This window comes from Bombus affinis, chromosome 12, assembly GCF_024516045.1.
Source record: "Bombus affinis isolate iyBomAffi1 chromosome 12, iyBomAffi1.2, whole genome shotgun sequence".
Lineage (NCBI taxonomy): Eukaryota > Metazoa > Arthropoda > Insecta > Hymenoptera > Apidae > Bombus > Bombus affinis.
In genome coordinates, this window is record NC_066355.1 from 5,015,061 (window position 1) to 5,038,491 (window position 23,431).

At 39.5% G+C, this 23,431-nt stretch overlaps 1 protein-coding gene across 3 annotated transcripts in view; it reads right to left on the bottom strand.

Moving 5' to 3' along the window:
- Positions 1-22,036, bottom strand: part of LOC126922561 (voltage-dependent L-type calcium channel subunit beta-2) — a 31,280-nt gene extending 9,244 nt beyond the window's left edge. Inside the window, exons 1-10 of one of the 3 annotated variants that reach the window (XM_050735265.1) lie at positions 18,126-18,515; positions 14,262-14,828; positions 9,857-9,973; positions 8,147-8,266; positions 7,903-8,077; positions 6,365-6,453; positions 4,327-4,463; positions 3,575-3,740; positions 3,139-3,508; positions 2,598-2,636 (exon numbers count right to left, since the gene is read on the bottom strand). In XM_050735265.1, coding sequence (XP_050591222.1) covers positions 2,598-2,636; positions 3,139-3,508; positions 3,575-3,740; positions 4,327-4,463; positions 6,365-6,453; positions 7,903-8,077; positions 8,147-8,266; positions 9,857-9,973; positions 14,262-14,312 — 1,264 coding nt within the window. In that variant the 5' untranslated portion in view covers positions 14,313-14,828; positions 18,126-18,515. Of the gene's footprint in view, positions 1-2,597; positions 2,637-3,138; positions 3,509-3,574; positions 3,741-4,326; positions 4,464-6,364; positions 6,454-7,866; positions 8,078-8,146; positions 8,267-9,856; positions 9,974-14,261; positions 14,829-18,125; positions 18,518-21,310 lie in introns of those variants that run through there. The other 2 variants (XM_050735263.1, XM_050735262.1) reach the window with 2 other exon arrangements.
- Positions 22,037-23,431: the final 1,395 nt, after the last annotated feature.

Sequence of the window (23,431 nt, forward strand, 5' to 3'; positions counted from 1 at the left end):
ATTAAACAAAAAAAACGATGGAAAAGTGAGGAACATTTGAGGTGAACCAAAGTAACCAAAATTAAATAACCAATCGATTAAATAAATAAATCCTTCTCTTTGGGTAAGAGAAACAAGAATAAGGTCCCGTTTCACCGGGCCCGTGCACCAAACCCGTCTATACTTACAACGCGGCCTTATTAAGGAGGTTTCCCTATAAACAGACAGTCTCTAATTCTCTCGATCGTCATCGTAATCCCCCGTGTATTAAGATTACGGGGGAAGGGGAAGGACGACAGAGTACAGAGAATTGGTCAGCCGGTCTACGCCGTAAAATCTCATCCGCGATGAGGAGGAAGTGTGTGTGTGGAAGAAGCGTCGTCGTGCGTGCGAGCGTTCTTTTAGCTCGACTCTTTGGGCTTGTTCTCGTCACCCGGACCATAGGTGAACTGGCCCTGTTTTCGGATGACTCCCGTGGCAGCCACCGCCTCCACGACTTTTACACGTAAACAAAGAGAACATCGGAGTCAGAGCTGATTGCCGATCATACTTCGACCTGGTGTTTTCTTTTCTTTTTTCCGTTTCCTTTTCTATTTTTCGTTTTTTTTTTTCGTTTCGTTTTTTTCTTTCTATTCTCGATCTGAGATTTTAACTTTGCCAGTGGTAACGGAACGTTTTAACTTTTTTCCTTTTTATATTTTAGGTAGAGTCGTCGTTTTGGTGGAGATTATTGCGATTCATCGAATGAGGACATTTTTTTACGATGAAACGAAAGAGAAAAAGATAGAGAGTATGCAAGGGTGGACGGTCACGCGCTTGTTTACGTGTTGTTAGTCTTGCGTAGCATGTTACACGCGTGGATTTTACGTGATCAACCCTTAACTGGTAGCTCATAAGATTTATTTTAAGATTTTGGATCCAACCAGGCGGTTACTATCCACGTGACACGTATTTCCTTCTGTCTATTAATATTCTCTGAGCATAAACATTGAAAAATTGAATCTTTGACGACATGCTAGTGCAAAATTATCGAAACGATGATTTTCTAGTCCGTTCTTCGTGCAGTCGATAATTTTACAGAAGGAGGAATAAAATTCTTCCATATATACAAAATGAAATTAACCAAAAATGAGATTTGTTTTACGTTAAAATTTATAAAAAAATGCACTATGATAAATGTTCAAATACTTTTACCAGCCTCTGTATACAATGTCATAATCGCGAAAATTGTTTAGAAATTATTCTACCGTACCAGTTGAGGGCACTGAACAAAAAGAATGAACGATCCATGAAACATGATAACTTCATTCACGATACTATCAAGAAGACGTTAGTCTTTTCACTTTGAGAAGTCTTTGTCCGTGACGACATCGTGAATGCATGTTCTAAACGCTTTTAATGAATATTAATAGTCGAACAGATGTCACGGGTAAATCCACTCGTGTCAGGGTAGTAGACAGAGCGCAGCGTGCACGAGGTAAGCTGCAGCTAGAATTATATTAAACGATCGTAGAGATGAGGATGAATAATAGAGGCGGTGAAACTGACGACGAGGGATGGTCGTGTCTTTCTGGTGGAGCGCAGAAAGGAAGTGGATATGAGCAAAGAAAAACAATATGAAAACGTGATTGAAACTAACGAGAACGAACGCGCCATTGTCTTGCAGAGGTTGATACATGTTTGCCGATCCATATATCGTCGCTGAAAAGAAATTCAATATAAAGGTGTCGTGCTTTTTGTACGAATATCTTTCACCGTGATACGTGTATTTTTCTTGATAGTTCAAAGACTGCTAGTTTATTTTTAATCTGCCAAATCATGCGGAAAACGCGCAAGTTAAAATAATAAGTTTGTAGGTATAGTCTAAACCAGCGTTGTTCGCGTTGGTGGAACCTCCTTTCTTCCTTTCGTTTTTTTTCTTTTTCTTTCTTTTTTATAGAACGTGATATTAAAATTTTTACAAGAGGAAAAGAAAAAGAAGGTTAAATAGGATTCTTGGAATTTCCGAGTTTATTTCGAACGGCGCTGATTTAAATAGAAGAAACAACGAGAGCAGGGTATATACAACGAAAATGAGAGATATAACTTCTCGCGCGTCATTCAGACGCTATAGCGTGCACACGAAGAAGAAGGACGTGCAGCGTACATCGAACGATATATCGTAATAATTTACAAGGCTGAGTATAGGTCTGCAACCAGCGACTAGCAGTCTTTCCAATAAAGAGTAACTCTACGTTCTAACACGAATCCATGCAACGGCTACGTGCAGCTAATGATACAACTACAGATGTGTTTCATTACTAGCTTCGAATGTCGCCATTGCTCTTTCTCGAGAATCCAACTCTCGATAACAAAAAAAGAAAAAAAAAGGTGGAACAAAAGAGGAAAAACGAACGACGGTGTTTGTTCGCGCGTTGAAAAATACCAGAACGAATATAATCGTTTCTCTCCGATTTATTCTATCAGCTCAACCTTTTATCTATTTTCTTCTCTCTATTTGTCTACATCTTCAAGCAAGTAACGGAACACAGGGTGCGCGACGTTGGACTCGTAGAAAGAGAAAAGAAAGAAAAAGGGACGTGTGTACAATTTTGCGCTCGAGAAAAAGGTTGGGTTACCTCTTGGCTCGTGGCCGTAGTAACTCTCATGATGGGCACCTGAAGAGGCAAGAAGAAAGTGTCGAGTGTTAGTTGACGGAATTGGGGCTCGTTAGAGTTTCAAGTGAGCTAGAAACCTCGACCCAACCAGCCATGACTGAGAGGTGAGGATCGCATTGAGACTGTGTGAAAAGGATTGACAGTCGTGGACGAGAATAATGATGATGATATGTCGCGATCACCGAGCTTAAATAATTCTCTGTGGTAAGTAATTGACTGATATATGATTCGATGTCGTTGTCTAGATTTCCTGTTTGAGTCTATCGAAATCAAATCACGAAATACACAATATTCCTCTTTTTACCAGCAATTAAACGACCCAATTTTAAAATACTTTTGAAATACAAATACTCTACTCGTCTATGAAGGTGTACAACCCTAACCAGGCCATTCTCCGCGATAATGAAACTCACGTAGAATATTTGTACTTGGTAACATTCTGCTACGAGATCCTCGATGATAATATGCGACCATAATCGACGCGTCGCAATGAATATGATACCTGATGTGACGCGAGGTGTTAACGCGTCGACCGGTGCATCCGGTGCAGGGATCGGACGTGGTACTGTAGCGATCACTTGAGGATGCGTGGCCCTCCAGTAAGCTTCCAGGTACTCAGCTACGTGTTCGCAGGCTTCCTCCAGCTGATTCTCATCCAAAATCACATCGAACATCTCTGTAGGACACTGAGCCAATTTCTCAGCAGCCACCATTTGTACGTTCAGATGTCTGATCTGCGACTTTCCACGCGACTTGATCAACCTTTGGAGCACTTTAGGTGACGAAATCTTCAGGTAGACGATCGTTGGCGCCAGGCTGGTCTTAGCTAACTGCGACGGATGATTGATGGTATCGCAGTCCAAAACTACCAACTAGAAATTAATAGTGGTAAGTGGACAATGTTTAGAAACGAGAGGATCAAATGGTTGATAAAGTACCTGAAGGGTTCTGGCAAGCTCAAAAATCCTCTCGATCTCGGCTTGAACCTCCGCCAAACAACTGCTCCTGCTCGTGGATCGTTCCATGATCGCTCGTTTTGATGGATTGTTCAGCAACGATCTCTTTGCCAGTGAAATGTCTGCCATTACCCTAGTGATAATTATTCTGAAATCGTAGAAACAAATATTTAGCCAAAAGTGCAAAGAATGGAATACTTCCTCGTGCAAATAGAATAATATTCAAATAATATTGATTTACAAAACATCCTTCGTTCCTTCTCGTATAACATGATAAAGTATTATATAGATATAAATATTCAAATAACATTGGCTCGCAAAATATTTTTATTTTGTTGTCATATTGAATGACAAGATATTATATAAACATCACAAAGACTAGCTATTAACCATATAATAAATTTCTTCAATATTATAATTTTATTCTTACGAATTATGCCAAGTATAAATTAATTTAAATTTATTTTACGTCTAGCATACCGTTATTAGTAAAATAACTTGCTACGAATTCAATAATGTTTAGTAATAGTAATGAAAAGAGCAATCACAGAAAAAGTATGAGTGATGGAAAAAATCTATTTGCAGATTCGAACATGCACATGTACAAAAAAGTGTTGGAAAATATGCAAATAGATATTCAATAAACATTTCTGTGACAAAATCTTTATAAACCAACATGACTAAATAATAGCTCTTCGACTAAGAGCTTCAACTTTAAAGAAAGCTTCGCGTACCTGCCTCGGAACCGATGCTTCAAATAATCAAACAACGCCTTTTGCATCATGTCCGTCACCTGATAACCTTTCAACGATGGACCGACCAGGACGACAGGCCTCATAGATGGTACAACGTCGTACGGCGTGGTCGTTTCCTGAAAGCGGGACGAACGAATGAGTCTAGACCGACTAAGAGGATGTCCTACACGCCAGGATCAGCCCCAAGATAGTCTCTCACTTACGTAGGACTTCGTGCGCACGGAATGCAACATTGAAAACATTGAAAACAGTTAATGGCCACGTCGACTGGAGACAGTATACGACCTACCCTCCTGCGCGGCCAAAGTCCTTCTTACGGTAACATCGCCATCTCATCGACCATCTTTCTTCAGCATTCTAAAGGCACTTTGGCCAAGCAGAGTCTGTTTTCTTTCTTTCTTTCTTTTTTTTTTTTTTTGTAAACTACTGATCAACCTAAGCTATCAACGATCTCCTACGCACTAAATTTGTTCTCGTTAAAAGCCATTATTCTACCGTGTTTTCGGCGAACCATTTTCAGCAAACGGATCACGTGGTTTCATCAAGGTCAGGGCATCTTCGACGAGATCGTCCTCGTCATGGTAAAATGGTCCGCTAAGATCGAATAATTGTTACTTGATTATCGATCGATGCTAGAAATTGCTACTCACATCGACACACTGACGTATTATATATGTGTGCTTAAAAAAGGAAAGAGTACAGGAAAAGGAACATTTGACACAGTTCACAGAGCAGTCAGCCGAGAAATAATGGATTTAGACTTTAGAATAATTGCTTCTTGTTGGCGTAATAAATTGATGGAAATTGAAAGTGGGAATTATCGGATAAACTCTCGGTTTGGAGAGTTACGAGTTTGAATTCTCGATGCGCGTCCTCTGTCCTTCCTTACTTTCTTCTTCTTCTTTGATTCAACAGATATACACGATGCACAGAGACAGCAGGTATCCCAGTATCATACACACAATCGCATACTCACAGAAATAAATCTGCTAGTCCTCGCGTGGCCCACGATATTTTCTAGCACCGACAGATAAATTTAGACACGTAAGCCTCGTCCACGTCACCGGTTTTATCGAACGCGAATCTTTGCCAAACCGACGAAAAATTTTGATTGGACCTATCTAGTATCCCATAGAGATTATCTTCGTCCGTAAGAGTTGATGAGATACTTCGTGAATATCTATGGGATCCTTTTTGAACGTCCATAAAGTTTTACGCCTTCTTCGGCGTCTATTGAATCCTTTTTGCATGGTGGCTGCACGAAGTATTCGTACACGTTGTATTTATTACAATTAATTAGATCCAAGTAATATAAAATTTCATGCGACTACAAAAATGTTTTACTATGGACGTGAAATGTAGGATTTGCTGAAAAATATTTCATTGAAATATAAGGCTAAATATAAATACTGCTGTAGCCGCTGTATATTTCTGATTATAAGTATTTTTCTGGTTTCACGTAAAAAGGTAATAATTAATTTAATTTAATTACTCGATTTGAATTTTGTATTTCTGCAAAGATATTAACTAATATATATATAGATAAAAGTTGTTAAATTTGGAAGAGTTATATAAGCAATATAGTAAATTATAATTATAATAAATATGAGTTGATTCATGTAGCTTTTTTAACTTTGAGGCAAATTAGATGGAAAACTTCAAAAGCTAAAAGATTGATGAAATTATTATTGTAACATTACATTATTATATCGTTATAGTATTTTATATCTTTGTTTCAAATAAGACAGCGTTTCTTAATGGTTTTGCTAATTTCCTAATGATTTTTCAGATTTACTTAAGTGTCCTATTGAACGTTCCTGGATTCCTTTTGAACGTTCATAGGATCATCTCAGGTTCATGCAAACGTGGACGAGACTTTTGACTAGAAATATATACTTTCTCGAGCTGTCGACTACAAGACTAGAGACCCAAAGTAGAATCAAGCACGACGTTAGACGAGTGGACACAAAAAGGATCGGAATAGTCATAGACACTGCGATTCGTCGAAATCGTTTACCGGCTTCTTGAAGAAGTTCTTCCGTTTCTCCTTAGCCGGTGGCGTGGTCAACGTTGCCTTACCGCCTCGGACGCTGTCGCTGTCGTCACCTGTCAAGAAAAGAAATTGGATCGAATTAATCGTGGAAATCGATCCTTCCTATGCATCGTGCATCGACGGATGTCCCTCTTTCTCTCAAAGGAAAACTAGAGTGAGAAGCGATCGAATGCAGACTAAGAAACCTAGGGTACTAAATAAATTCGATGCTGTCGAATATGATTGTCTGGAGAGATCGTGGAAGCAACTACTGAAAAGTTCATGTACAGCATAGAATACTAAATATGACGTAAATTGACTGGGTCTGTGCGTGATCGTGAACAGGGTGGCTGTCGGCGAACAGGATCGATTGATCGTATCGTCGAGTCTGAACTATGAGGCGGGTGAACGTGGATACTAATATCAAGCGTGTGATCGTACTCGTGCGTGGGTCATTGATGAGAATCTCGAATTAGAATCTTTTCTACAATATGAAAAGGAGAAATTCTCGATCCGTAGGATCAGTGTTTAGACGAAACGTTTAACAGTAGAATTATTAAATTTGTTACAAGTACGGATCTTTTTCAGTTTAAAATTATTAAAAACATGCAGAAACATTGGAAAAATTGATTTTGGATTTTATTCAGAAGGGAACGTGATTATTTTCATTATATCACTTTGATTATAATCATCTATGTACATTTTAGTATACGTTAACCTATTCGAGAGAAAAGTACATTTTCTCACAGGAAATTTTCAAGGATTGATACTTCGAAATTTCTATGATCCTGTTCGAGGATTACATATCTTTACCTCGAAACCAACGTCATTTCTTAATCTTATATAAAACTCTCCGCGATACACGATTTTACTTCTAGTGACTAATAACGATAACACAAATACCTTCATACGACGCATAGAATGCGTCAGCATTTGATTTTACATCAAATAAGCACGGCATGACCAGTGCGTCACCGGTTTCGAATAGGTTAAAGTAAATGATCGGTAGTTCTAGAGTTAAGAAGGCGATCAGAGTACATGCAGAAAAATTTCCAATGACCAACGCAACGTTAGCTGAATTTCCTATGATCTAACTCGCAGAACTCGATCATCGCTAGTCGAGGATTCACTCTCGTAACTAAAATAAAAACGGGCAAAGAAGAATGGTGAGAAGGTAAAGAAAGAAGCCCACGACATATGCGGTGTGGAAAGAAACGAAAGCTATTATAGTGTTTGTATATGTACAGATACTTAGGGCCAACTTAGGATTCTTTCTGATTTTTAGTGTTCTTTCGTATTTTCTTTCTCTCTCGTATATCGTTTCTGTCTCTCTTATTTCATTTTGTATTTTTTGTACGACGAGCCGACGATCTCCCTCTCTCCGGTCTGTGTTTTCATTGTCGAGACATCGATCGGTCGAGAATTGCCGAACTGGTCGGTACACCGTGGTTTTCGGGGCGGAAAGAAAGAAGGACGTGCTAGGATACCTGGTGTAGGTGGTGTGGAACCACGTGAGGGCATACCACTCTCGCCAAGGTTCCCTGAAGACCCTCCACGTGCCGAATAGAGACCCTTCGTACCACGTGCAGCGCTCGCCTGCTGCCTCAGGGCCTCTAATTTCACCGGGGACGGGATGAAGCCGACGTCCGCGTTCTCTTTCACCAGCCTACCTATCCACCAATTGTTGTCGTACTTCTCCTGAAGAGTTTCGTGGACGATCGATTACTTTAGATCGTTAAGAGAACACACAAAAGATAAAGAACGTACCTTGATGTGCAGGAAGTCGCGGACCTCGAAGCTGATAGCCGAGCCATGGACAGGCGAATCATCGTCGACAGATCCGTCATAGCTCACATTGGTCCGCACTGCAAACGCTACCGCTTTCGTCTGTATAATTTACAAAGACCTTCTATTAAAGCCACTCTATATAATTTAACATTAATTACAAGTTATACGTTAACATATTGGCTATCACATGGTGGTCATTGATGATCACGTTCTTTACTAAATTTTTTAGAATGATTAAAACAAGATAAATCTCTGGACTAATAAATTTCTAACAATGAGAATCTAAAATATACATATTAGATCGTCCGAAAAGTTTCTTTCGTTTTATAAGGAAATAATGCATGCACAACATTTTCTGTTTTATTTGATTTATTTTATCGAATTACGTATGATCCATTTTATTTTATCAAGATAAATATCACAATATTCGACAGATTAGGTTTCATGTTTCTATAAAGATGCATCGTTGTAAAGGACGTGTCTATAAAAGAAAGACACTCTTCGGACAATTTAATGTAATATTCGCGCGATAGTCAAGATTTTAAAGAGCGCTTAAGAGCCAGATTCTCGTTAGAAAATTTTTCCCGAAGGAATATCAGCGGTAATATTTCGATAAATAAGCTAGTTTTATTGTTTACGATATCGACTTTTTTATTGGGTCGTGTAGCGTAATCCATTATATCGCAACGATACTCGTGCAACAATAATTTAAGCATAAAGTAAATGCCGATGAGATCACGGATGATCGGTACATTGTCAATGTATCATGTGACACATCGGCAAAGAATAAAAGCGTAATACAGTGATAGGGTGCTGTCCGCGTTTGTTACGTCGTTCTACCACTCGAAGGTCGCGGCTATTTAATCAATATTCATTTATTGTTCAGCCGAAGGTGATTCGACTGATGGGCCGTGTATGCTGGCCAACAAAAGAGTTTTCATAATTCAGACACGACCCGCTCTGTTATTACTCGGTCTAAATACTCGCCCTAATTCTGCGGAACTTCATGCTGGTACCAGGAAATTTATCGTTGAAACGTAGGCTTAAGTTATATTCGAATGTTCGTAAATTTATAAGCTCGAAGATTCGAAGATTCGAGGATTTGAATGGTCAGATATTTTTTAATTCGCAAACCAAAAGAGATTTTAAAATTCGGTGGATCACAAATGTGTGCTCCATCCTCCATACTCTGCACTATTCAAAAGCCCGTTGACACAAAGTTGAAGACAATTAGGCGATCGTGTACGTACACAGGGAAGAAAGAGAGGAGTGTGACGGAAGCGTCTAGACAACCGATCCGATAATTACCAATTCACCGAGTTCGAACGCGTTACACCGGCTATTAGAAAGGAAGGTACAATTAAAGGCAATAGTATCATGGCTGGCGATATATTGCATTTGCATCTATCGTCGAAAACAAAGGATCACGAGTCGCTTAATTGGTTTCGCCAAGCGGTCTCCGCGTGCGAAATCTCATTGGTCTGGCGCGCTTATTCATTGACACGCTTTTCATTCCTCGGCGGACAACTTACAGACTTGAACGTGAAGGCGGCGTCAGAGGCAATGACGCTGTTCGGAAGTAGTCGATCGATACCAAACGATTTACGAAAGACCGGTGGAAAAACAAGCCAAACGGGGGGTGGAGGAAAGAGAGGTGAAACTGGAACATGCGAAAGATCAATGACTCACCCTGGCTTTTTCAAGTTGATTGAGGGCCTGCCTCTCCTTCTCACGACGCAAGCTCTCTTTCTCCTCGTCCAGCGAGAGATCCGAGCTCGGCTGTGAGTAGTTCGAGTCTGCCGAGCCCTGAAATACAAAATAAACTTGTTTAAATCGCGCCTCCAGGCGAAATCCATTATTACATTCGGATCGTTATTGAATAGTTTCGAAACGAGTACAGTAACGACTCTTCCATGTGATTTTGTGATTTTGTCATAATAATATACTTCGTCTTTTTTCAGAGTTCACGGATTCCAAAAAGTGAATTTTCTCTATAAGTTCTATTTCTATAAATAAAATATGTTATTATTTTTACAAACGGATAATGTAAAACGTATTGATAACGTTGGACGTTTTTTGATAATTTTAATATACTCTATTTTCTGACAGGCTTTGCAAAGATTCCAGAAAGCGAGTTTCCTTGTTTTGTTTATTTTATACGCACGATATGTTGCTTTGACGAATAGTAGCAAAATGCGCGGTTGGTAAAATAAAAGTTTAAACGAATGAAATTTGATAAATGGGAGATTTTTTACGCTACCAGTTATTATGATATTTTGTCAGTTCTTGTTTCACAGAATTTGTCAAACACTGGTAACTGCTGTGTCACGATTCTGGCAAGATTTTTCGCAAAGTTCGTGTTCCAAGAACTACAGGGAGCCCGATGTTTTGCCCACGGAAACCTTGGAGAAGTTCTCAAGGGCTTTGAGAGTCGGGGACCATTAGCTTAAAAAGAGAAGTTCCGTCGGTTCTGAAGCAACCGTGGCCGTCTTTGCAGACCCCACTTCTTTGCAAATATTTTAACGTGCTAGTTTGCAACGACTTGTTACTTGATTACGGTATAAACGACGAAATTCTTGTTTTGCACAATTTCTCATTTCATATTTATTTCGATATCCAGTCCCCAATTTACTGTCGTATTTCATAAATTGCTCGTGCTTCTTGTATAGGAACGTAACAAAACGCAATTATATACGTTCGATTTAAAAAAATTCAACGTTTGTACAAATAAGTGGATAATACGCGACTAAGTAGAGCGGACCGTACCTGGTCGAACAAGCGTATATTCATTAGGTACGTGTTTCTCACGAATTTTTTTCATTTCTAGATTGTAAAAGGAATTAAATAAAACGAGACAGTGGTCAGTAGACTGTCTAACATACAATGGTATGTAAAAAAGACTTTATTATATACTAATGTATATGAGTATCGCTATGTTTCATACTATGCATTGTTTATCACGCTCTATTCTGGGATGTACATTATATTTATACATTGTTCTTCAATATCAGTTATAATTCCATTTTGTAAAATTGTGATGTTTCTTCCCCGCACTGTATCTTTTAACTCCCTATGATAATATAATAACATCTTAGTTAAATATATAAGTGTCAGTGCAACGCAACGCCAAAAGTACGCGTTACGAAAGTGTTACATATACTTTACGATTAGTTCCGTGTGATTTCTAGAATAATCGCGTGGCAATTGGGCAAACAACACCGGAAATTATCCGCGACGAAAATTAGGATTCTATCTATACGTCAACGCGCGCTGCGCAATTGGTTGCGTCAACTCGCGGAACATCCTGCCAAACGTTTCAGGAACAGCTCGTAACGCAACCATGCTGGCGACAATGTGACAAAAAGGGATGTTGGACGGTCAATTAATTGCCTGTACGACGAATTAATTGGATCGATTGCGTCGAACGCTATGGAAGACGTATCGATGTCGAACGTTCTCGAGCATGAAGAGACCTGGAAATTCATCGAAGCGAGAAGACGCAATTTCTAACAATTTTATCGATTCCAAACCGAAGACGACATTGACGTATTGATCCACCTTTCAAAGTCAAAGCTTTTACCTGTCCTGTAATTAGATACTTAATTAAATGCAAAGGGTGCCCAGCGTGTGTCGCATCACTCAGGCGACCGTTCGATTTGCATTTCAGCATGGTGCATTCGGAGGCAATTTCGAATTTCGTTATATAGTATTAGACGGTTGAAAGTCGAATTCATTTACAAAATGATTCTCTCCTACTTCCCTTTAGCCTTCCTCACCCTTAAATGGGATCTTTTTTTTTTTGTCGCTCTCTTTCGTTCTTTCTATCGGGACGATGAGTTCATTCGGTCGGGGCTTGTAACCATGCCAACGGCCTTTACTTAATCGTCTCTCTACCTGTTCCCCGTGCGTGACTGTGTAAACTCGTCTATGCGTGCCACCACGACCTTTTTCGACCCTCCGGGGGATCACGAGGACTGGAATGCTCTCGAACAATCGCGTGTGACGAATTTTTAGCCAGAGCATTTTTGTGTCACTGGGTAATACGAATTTCTATATGGGAAGATTAAATTAAGATGATAGGAATTTATGGAAGAAGATAAGGGATGGATATGAGCAAATATCTTGAAATATGCTTTCAAGTTTCTATGTTTCTTGTTAACTGAGTCAGTTGACTTCAAGTAGCTTCAGACCACTGTACTAACGTGAATCTGTTATTTTACTCGTCTTAAAACGTCTTGTCGAGTTCTCAGCCATTTCTTGTCATAAAAAGAGCAACAGCTACTAGGTAATGTAATGTTATTTCCTATTACCTTCTTGCCTCTCTAAACTAAGTTGACTGTAAATATACGCCATTTACACATCCACTTTCATTTAACTCAAATGTATCTGAGCTTGCAGCGGTATTTTTCAAAATAAGGCCATGTCTACACCATTTGAGTTTTGCATTAAGTCTGCTGAGTAAGTTTTTGATTACTGTCTTTCTAAACGCACATTCAGCGTTATAAACGATAGTAGTAAATTATAAATTAAATCTGTTGATTAATCTTCAGACCATTGTCCTTCTAAAAGGATATTGGCCATTATGAACGCTCCAAAAAAATTAGAAATTAAGTTTGGGTACCTTAAATCATACTTCTGAGCGTATGACGGACAGATCTGGGTTAAATATCCACTCAAAATCAGATTACTCGAACTTAAATGTCTTCGCGTCAAATAACTTGACTCGTGTGTACACAAACTTCAAGTCGAGTTACCTCAATTGAATTTGAACGAGACCAAAGTGGTAAACGATGGAAGATGGAAATGAAGTAAACGTTAAGTGCAGAAGAATGACGGGGTAACGCAAACAAAGTACTAAAAACTCAACGCGGATAAAAGGAGGATAAAAAGAAGTCTGTGAATAGGACGAAAACAGCGGCTGCAGGAGCAACAGAGCATACTGGAAACGCTCGGTTTCACGCTCAAAATGTAAACCAGATCGATTTAGATTGCAACGTAAAGGATCGAGGCTGTGCAACGATAGCACGCCTGGCCGGTTTTATTTCACGCCAGGCTGATTAATGTAAAACTTGTATGACGCATCGCACGCCACGGAAAATCCTTTATAAAATCGAGAAAATGTATGAAGACGCTTCGCAGGCTCCACGCTGCTCCCTTGCAACTAATTTACTTTGTGTAAGGAGGCCGATTCATTGACACCCTTTATGAAACGTGTACGCCGTACGCGTTACAAGTATTATCTTCTTATAACCTTACCTGTGCGCCTGTGTCGTGTATTACAAAAAAAAATAACATTAAGGTGAAAGCTAAAATGAGATCTTATTCTTCGGAATATAAACGAGAACGATCACCTTAATTAAATTGAGAGAATGTAAACGATGATGTTTGTGGAAGCTTCAATTTAATTCAGTTAATTGCTACAAGTTTCAATATGGATATAATAATTGAATACCATAAGTGAAATGAATACGATGAATAACAATTTCCTTGTTTTATAGAAATTCGATATATCGTCAATCAATTCTGCACTAAACCTTTCGTTTGATTTTTAGATTAATTATACGTCGTTTTTATGATCTCGAATATTTAACAAATATTAATAACATTGGTTATACGAAGAACTAATACTATTCCTTTCTTACAAAATATCATCTACTTTCAAAAAATTCATATATCATTCACTCAATTACTTTGTATCCCTTTAAGACGTTAAATAAAAGTTACATAAAATCATCAAAATTGTCATACGTTTTACCATGTGATCGTCGATTATTAATTTGAATTTCTTTCGTTCTCGTGTTTAAAATCACGCGGAAACAAATGATATCTAGTTGAAAATTAATTGAATAATGGGAGAATATCAAAATTAAAAATCACAAAAGCTGACAATTGAAAAAAGGAATGTTTGGAAAATATTGACAAAGAATAAGAAAAGAAAATATAAAAGAAGGGTAAAAGAGGTAACGAAAGGATCTTCTAAAGTATCCACATAAAATTCCCAATGAGTGTCAACTAATCTCTACCAAATTTTCTTTTACGACCGTAGCAAGACACAATGAAAAGAGACTTGAAAGGACGATTGTCGGTAGTGTACCTGCGTAAATAGCTTGTTGTAGCCAGAATTGTGTTGATTGTATCCGATCATCGCCGGAAGCCAACGCCGTCGTCGCCAGGGCCGTTGTTCGAGAGGCTTTATCCACCTTCGCCGGGCCCTTCGACTCTGTTATGGCCCAGTTTCGTTCTCTGAACCGGCTCTGTGGCACGACGTTGATCCGCTAAGCTCTCGCTTAGCACACGCTACCGCATTGCGTCTTTTTCTCCTCTGCTCTGTTCGTTCTTTCAACCAATGGAACAAACTTAGCAATAGACTCTGCTCCGTTGGTAAAAGTTTAACGTGGGATTTTCGCGGCGTTGCTACGCCATGCTGGCCGGCGCGAAGGCCGTGCAGCCAGTGGAACTTCACCTCAGGCGCTCTTCCACGACTTTTTCCGCTTCCGTTTGCAAGCCATCCAAACGCCAGTCGCGTTTCTACTCACAGCTTTCGAGCTTCATCGCACCTCGAATCGCACCTGGTGCTTCGACTTTCGCGTCCATCGCGGATTTCTCCGCGAGACGAGATCGCTTCTCGATGATCCTCTCCTCGTGTTCAGCTTCGAACACGCTGTCGACAAGGAGATTCTTTGTTCAATGTGACAAGCTTCGAGATTTTGACGGATGAACGCAGACGCGATACTAATACGATGGTGGTTCGAAATTTCTACGTTTATCAAATTTCGAAGGGAATTGTATTAATTGTATTATTGAATATATTGGAAATTATATTATTGGATATGTTATTTGATCTTTTTACAGTTGTTTAAAATTTCTCTATTGAATATTTCGAATATTATATTCTAGATGGTTTAAATTTTCTGGGCTTACTTTATTTTACTACCTTTATCAAATCTCAAAGGAAACGTTACCGGATTCAAAATTTATCTTATGATAGTATAAAGTTTGACATACGATCAAGTGTAGTCTGAATGGGTCAAGTGTATTATGTTCCACGTGGTTTGAGTCTTCTAAACCAAGTCTATAACGGATCGAATATTTTACTCTGTTACTTTCGCTAAATCAAACAGGAGATTATCAGATTCAAAATTTCCAAATATATGTCCTCTTATCGAAATCCCCTAAAATCTAACTAATCCGCTTTTACCAGTATGTAATAACATATAACCTCGCTCATCTATATAATCCACTATATACTTCCGAAAGATAGAAGATAGCGGAAGAAAAGATTCAGAACAAAGTCTATACATCACAGTCTCCTAAATTTTGACAAAAACCCTCGCATAATTCATGATATTTCCTAAGTATCCTTTCTTCCCATTCTCTCTCTCTCTCTCTCTCTCTCTCTCTTTCTCTCTCTAGATAGAAACTCTAAGACTTTTTATTCTCCTACATACTATACTTAAAGAACGGTCAAGGAGAGCTACAAGAAAGGCCTTTCTCGGATCTAAGCAACCACCACCATAACTCTATTCCTTCTCCTCTAATGGTTTCGCGACGAATCGTCTGGTACAGATTGACATCAGTTGGTCGGTGCCAGACTGGCGGTCGTTTCATCGCTGTCACAAAATATGCTGGTATAATTGCTCTTAAGAGGAGGATCTTAACGAGGGGAGGCCGTGAGCTTCGTCTTTGGCTCTGAGATCTCGCCTAACGACTGCTCGCCCGTTAATTACATCGTAGCAATTAAAGTAACGACGGTTGGAGATCGCGTTGTTGTCCGTGGACGTGGATGCCTGCAACATCCTCGACACGGTCGATTTGATCGGTCGCGAAGTCTGGTCACGTAACATGGAAACTACTGGGCCATCTCGTATCATCTATATATACAATAGGGTACGTTACGAATGATTTTAAAACCAACCAAAGGTATGACAATTGCTGCGAATAAGGTCAAAATACTATAACCAACAAAGATGTCATAACGAACGTGAAAAAGTATTATTCATTGCGTTGTTAGTTTAGTTGAATCATTTATTTATTCATTATTTGTAGCAGGAAATATATTTCTTTTAATTATTTTGTCATATAATTTTAATTATTAACGAGCAAAATACTCGCATCCAATTATCCTTGAATACATATATATCGTGTATTTTTATGTATGCTAGAACGAACCGATGCTACAATGAACAAAGTTTCAGAAGCAATTAGTTCATTGTAGCATAGCCCACTGTATATAGCCGAGGTTTATTTCATCGTTTGTTCATGAACGCCTTTAATCGATCCATTTTGATCACATAGTCGAAGTTCAAAACGTTCACCATGGCCCTGTTGCTTGACTACGGATTTTTATCCATTTACGTGTTATCCTAAGAAAAAATCCGGCAAGTAGATTTTTGTCGATCTTCTCGCTTCAATATTACTTCATAACTGAAAAATTGTTCTTTGATATGACACAATCAAAGATAAATAAATTTTGCTAGGATCAAAGATGATACGTTCTAAAAATACTTGACAGATTAAAAAAGTTTTGCCGTTGAGATCTCGACTATTCAGTCAGATACTAATTAAAATTTCGTTGAGATAGATCGAGGTAAAAGAAGTAAATTGTACAAATGAATATTATAAATTACAGGTCAACTGATTATTTAATTTCTATGTAAAATTCTAAAATTGAGCGCTTCAAGTCAATAACCTACGACTCGTCACTCATCGGTTCACTAATATTATTAGTTAATAAATTATCGTGCAAGAGAGTCTTGGTTCGAACTAGATTGAAACATCGTTTAGACGATACGACGCTTATGTAAATCGACGGTGTGCAAAGACCTTGTTACGTGTTTAATAGCTGAGACCGAAGGATCGAGCTGGTAAGGCTTCGATTATGGGTGGTCACGATGAAAGATCGTTAAGAGGATTCCAGACTTATGGTCAAAGAATGGATTATACACGTGATGTTATGGAACAAGGAGCAAATTCCTTCGCGGAATTTCTAAATTTCGGGAAAGCTAAATGAGACGTGAAAATAGAAATTACATTAATATCATAGAAAATGTTTCTCGAGCAACGAACGAAGCAACGTCACGCAATTCCCTCGATCATTCTGGATAATTAATTAGCGAGGTATTCTCTATCTACGTCGTAGGCTTAGAAATCCGTCAGCGGAGGATCGAGGACGCTACGATTAAAAAAAAAAAGACTCGACTGTCTGGAATTATCAGAGAGGGAGGGCAATCGATTTCGTTGACCCCTTTGTTACAGTGTACCGTGTCGAGTGCGCTATCCTTTTGTAAACAGTGGACGATTATTCAGCGAGAAGCAACGATTCACGATTATCGAGATAACACCCTCTGTATATCATCGCGCGATTATTACTCGTGGCGTTAAGAAGATTCCGAGGGACACGTCGAAAGAAAGCCTCGTTCGCGAATAATGGCAGTGTCCTTTGAAGAATAATAGGATGTCCTTATCCAGCCAAGTGTCCTCTTTGTCTTCCTCCGAACAACGACGCGTAATTTGCTCAAAGAGCGTCGACGATAAGCACCATAAAAAGGGAGGAATAAAAACGAAGAAAAAAAGAAAAGACGCTTGAAAAACAAGAGAGAAAGGCGAACACAGAGAAAAAGAGAGTGAGAGAGAGAGAGAGAGAATGTAGACTATCCAAGTAGCGATGTAGACGTTTCATCGCTTCAAAGACACTCGAGAGAGACGAGACGGGTTGCGAATCCACGAAAACTCGAACGGGGATCTATGAAAGCGGAGGACGCTCTCGGAAGCGGGTCAACGACATCGTGGAGTGGCGAGTTCATGTTCATTCGATCGACTCGGCCCGCCGCGAAGCGTTATCAACATTTATCGTAAAAGTCTACTGCCTGCGTTCATCCTTAGCCCGGTTTTCCTCCCGTCTGACCAGTGACTGGACGAATCTCCTTCCACACGTTCCATGTTACTCAACGGTGTATACCTGCGTTTGATCGTCTCGCGCGGAAGTAGATAAGGAAAACAAATATCAACAGCTTGGAAACGTCGAAAAGTGGCCGGGGTCGCGTGCGTGGTCCGCCGAGCCTCCCGGCACTACGCGTGTTCCCTTCGTGGAGTAGAACAGGAAGCACGTCGAGATGAAACAAATTGAAATTCTTCGATCACCTTCCAGTGAAACGGTGCAACGTGGATCGTTGAAATTCTTCTGTTTTTTTCTTTCTTTTTTTTTTTATTTTTTATTGGAACACACTGAACTTGCGAATATGATATCGGTGTCGTTTCGAAATGGCACACGCGCGACTTGACGATGATGAGGGGACGACGTTTCTTCGCGTACTGACACTACGTGCTGTACGTCCCCGCGAACTCGAATCGCGTTCCTGCCTGGGTTAGTTGATACATCGGCCTAAGGGTTTGCCGACTCACCCGCTCTGTGGCGCCACCGAGGAAGCCGGACGACACCCCCGTAACTATATCGATCCACAACCCCTCTTCCGTCCCGATCCTTGCCACCCATTGCGACCCACACGACAACGCCAGGCCACTGCACCCTGAAGGCAACGTGTCCTATCAAACTGTACGAATACACGCGTTCTTGAATACATTTATGTGAGTGTGTGTATGCGTATACACGCTTACTAGGCGCTTGGTAACGTGTATGCGCCGAGGACGATCGGAGTCGAATCGCGAAACCACGAGACGTCTTCGCCGCCGCTCTGCGGTCAAAGGTTCTCCGACCGAAAGTGTGTCATTCGGATGAATCGAATATTTAGCCGATAAGTTTGCCGGGTCAAAGAAGGCCGGTCCAGAATAGAAACCAGCTTTCCGCGTTACGAAGGGCAGAGATGTTGCGTTTGTTGATTTCATAGCATAGATTTTTCTGCTGCTGGAGAATAGACGTTTTTTCCAGAGATTGTGGAGTATGCGTCTTGAATTGGAATTTAGATTGGAAGATTTTGTTCTTTTTGAGGAATATATCGGTAGATCTGTGTTTGCATGTAGGTTGTCCGTTGATTCGATAGCAGATTTTTTTTAGAATGCAAAGTAGGGATTATTTTTTTGGATTAGGATTTACCGTGGGATTTCTCTTCCTCTTCCTTTAGAGAATTGATAAGTTTCTGATTGGATACACAATAGTTGGTTCGTTGATTGGACAGCGAATCTTTCTAGAGCCAAAGTAAAACATAGTAGAATATGTATATATCGATGGAATGATTGCGTACCGTTGGATTGGAATTTACCTTTCCTTCTTATTTAGGAAATTTATAAGTGTGTTTATAATAATTTGCTTATTAATTTATTGCACAGGCATCGTTTGCAACGCTTTCCATTGTTTATCTGGATTTATCTTGGTTTATCTTTTCTGTAGGAAATTCATAAATACGGTTAGATATAATTCTTTCGTTTTGTAATAAATACTGAATAATAAATGTAAATTAATCGTCTCGGGATATTTCCCTTTTCCCTAAGAACGAGATTATTTCATTTGTATTTGAATATAATTATGTTACAAATACTAGACAAACTGAAGAATTTGATGAATTACCCTGACAACGAGAGCAGAATAGAAATCAATCGACTAATTGAATTTCTGACATTAATGATCGATGACAAGCTCGGTATGCCAACAAACAAGATTGAATCTACAAGGATTTTGAACCGGATTTTCGTGTTAATATGACGGAATTGTCAGGGAATCCAATTTATCAACAAAACCCTACGATTCGTATCAACGAGACCTTTTTTTCGCGTGAGTTACAGGTTGATTCAGGAACTGGGTCAAACCTGCTATACGTTGTACACGTCGTTCTTTCACCTTTGAATCTTTCTTCCGGAATCGTCGGGGCTATTACGAAAAAGCTTGTTCCCTTTAAAGTTTCCTGTTTTACAGACACACAGTACCGAAAGGCTATTATTACGTAAATGTCGCGACGAAGAGCGTCTTGTTTCAAGTAAAGAAACTACGTCTGCCCTTCTTTCTTAATTAGACGAACATAATTGAGAGATAAGATTCCAGCGTGGCACGAGTTTATAGTTAGACGTAATTGTCTGTTTCTTCTGGCAACCGCAAACTGATCCAATCGAAGCATCCTTGAATTGAAGATTTATACAGGTTTACTCGTTCTATATTATCCGTGTTCGATATTTCGACTAGAAAGTGGTAGACGTACACACGTTTGATCGGTTATATGCAAGGAATGAAGACATATCTAATTTGCAAATGATGCAAAACAGACATTGCAGAAGGCTGATTTGGCAAACTTGGCGACCGAGAGGACACTCGTCCGACGAAGGACGTCGCAGCTATTTCAGTAGAAAGGCGGCATTAGAGCATCCTGTCATTTAAAGTAGAATTTTAAGAATAGATCGGTTACACAAGGCACACTTATGAAAATAATCTTATTAGACTCTTGGTACGTTCCGTCGAATTCATTTTTTCTTATCTTATATCGACCACGTCGATACCATTATTGGCGCTGATACGCACTTTGAATTAGAATTTGCATTGAAATTCCAATGCCTTACCAAAGGAGCCAACAACTTGCACATTCACAATTTTTATATAAAAGGGACGATATCTAATCTCATTCCTTTCTTCCATTTTCATTTTAACTCTTTCGGGACTAACAAGATTATACATGTCCTCCCTATCTACCCTCCTCAAAGTAACGTTTAGAAAGACTGTTAAATCGTTATAATATTTCTGATATCGCTAAAACCTATTGGAACGTAATTCCATAATAAATGGAACTACATACATTTCCATTTCAAGCATTATACTCAAGCAAATACTTTTCCCCAAATTAGGGTGGATTATGAGCCATTGTTATAAACCACGCTATGCGATATATTCTATTTCAAAAAGTACCATTACCATATTCCCTTCCTCAGATTTGAGTCAATTATAGACAAAATCGATATATCTATTACTATAGTCATGAAAAATGCCTCGAAATATTATCTCTGTGTTAGATATTATCTGTTTGACCGGAATTCTTACGTCCCTCAATTTACTAATTTATTCAATATCCGCAAAAATAGTCGGATTGAGAAGACTGGATCGATAATTCGAAGCAAGTAGAACCCCACACTCAACTTACAATTCCTCGGATAAAAATTTGGAGTTAGTGAAAAAAGACAACAGCTCGTTATTCTAGTTTCGTTTACCTTCCTTCTGCCAAAGGGCTTGTAGTGTTCCCGTCTGGCTGGTCGTCGAAGATGCGCCATTTTCCGGTTGCGCGGATCGCAGGAAACTCGCAAAAGGGTGGAGAACTCGCGTGTACCTCGTACTTTCGTCGATACAAAGAAGGCTGAACAATCGGATGAACGAAATTCGTTTACACGATCGCCTGCGTGGATCAGTTTTCGTCAGCTTCGCGAGTCCATCGACTTCCGGCACGAAGTACGTCGGGTCCTGGTTCTAAACCGCATTTATCACGGGCCGGCTGTCAGTTGCTTTTCACTTCACACGCATGTACACGCCAGACTGTTATTCAGTTTTTGTCGTTGATTGCGAGGGATGCATTGGAATTCGATTTTCTTCGATTTTTACGATTCTTTCAACGGCAAGTGGTTAGTTTCAAGGAACGAGAAACGATTGTTTGCGAGGTATAGGATTCAAGAATAGAAACGATTAACAAGCTTGTTCGAGAGATCTTTGGATCAATGCCGAACGCTAAACGCGATTGCTCGTGACGTGTTTGGGGGTATATCGAACGCATAAATCTCTGGCCTTAACCTTGACTTTTCAAATCGAACTTTTAGGTTTTAAAAAGGGAGAGTGGTAATGGAACATTGAAATGTATATCGGGAGTTAAAAATTCATTGGCAACTATATATGTTATTGTAGGAGAGACGTTATGTGGGAGTGATATAAACTATTCTCGAATCATTTACAATTATATATTATGCATAGGTGCGTACAGAATGTTTCATCGGTTAATAGCATCTATGATATTTTGCTCTGTCGTCATCGAGCCAATTATCAATTGGACCAATGAAGAGAGACCAATGAGAATTTCTATAAATTATGTATATTTAATATTACGAAGGTTCATAAGACGAATACGAAAACTTTGTTATTGATTGTCATGAAAAATCGTGATAATCCTGCGATTCTCTTATATGAATTTATGTTTGGAGAAAATTCAATGAAAATTTTTTGGGACGTAGAGAAACAGGAACGAAGAAGAAAATTTAACCTTTTAAAGAAAATTTCACAGGATTTTTTGAACTCATAAATGAAGAAGCAAACTTAAGAATTTAACAATTCTGATGAGCCTGGAATAATAAAGCTGCGTAATCGTTGGTTCAATAAAAATTCATTGTCTTTTACATATTTCGAAGAAGCCACACGCGGTCAGAGTTTTCTCTGAAAGAACATTTCACATGCACCGGCCTAATATTACAACTCACTACTACTGGCTAAACAAACGTAAGAGGACCTACCACTACCAGTTTAATGCATCCCACGCTCATTCATATCTCTTTACACCCAACTATCTCTGTTTTCCCAACAGAACCACGATTCTTCGTCCGTAGAAATCGATTCTCTAACACTTTACGTTACTCTGCTAACACACTGCGTGTCTCGACCACGTTAAAATCCACGTAGTCACGTGTGTCCGCCGAACGAGATGATTGAAGAAACACAACGGGGATACACGATTTCTTGGACGATTTACACGCGGTCAGAGGTTCGATTCACGAAACACGCATCCGCGTCCTTTCTTCATCCGTGTCTCGAACAAGTAAAATGGACAGACACTGATCGGTGAGAACTGGGTGTACGGAGACGAAAGGCCGGTACGCTCGAACGTGTGCTACTGGTGCGACGAGTAGCTTTTGGAACGCATCACGACCTCCTCCGCTATAAATAAAACGGTGGCCGCCACACCGAAAACTCTGCCAGCCAGCCGGAGAGTGCTCGAGCCGTCGTAATTTTCCTCGTTCAACGAAGGAACATGGGGAAGAGGAATACCAGCCGGTTAGAGGTAATTCCTAGAGACCGCGGAATGTGAGTCAGCCCGTTGGCTTTTGAGCCGATACTCCTCGATAACATTCCACGATTTAGGACGTGCATCCCCATTCCCATGCATCGGAACACTTACTGAACAAATTCGTGGAATGATTAGAAAATTGAGAAAATTATAAAAATCGCTATATAGCTTGGACCATGGATTGGATCGCGGAATTTTTGTAAATTCATACTTTCGTGAACATAGCAAATGAATAAAGAAATACCCATATATTCTCGATTATCTTATCTGATTATCGAACAAGAACTGG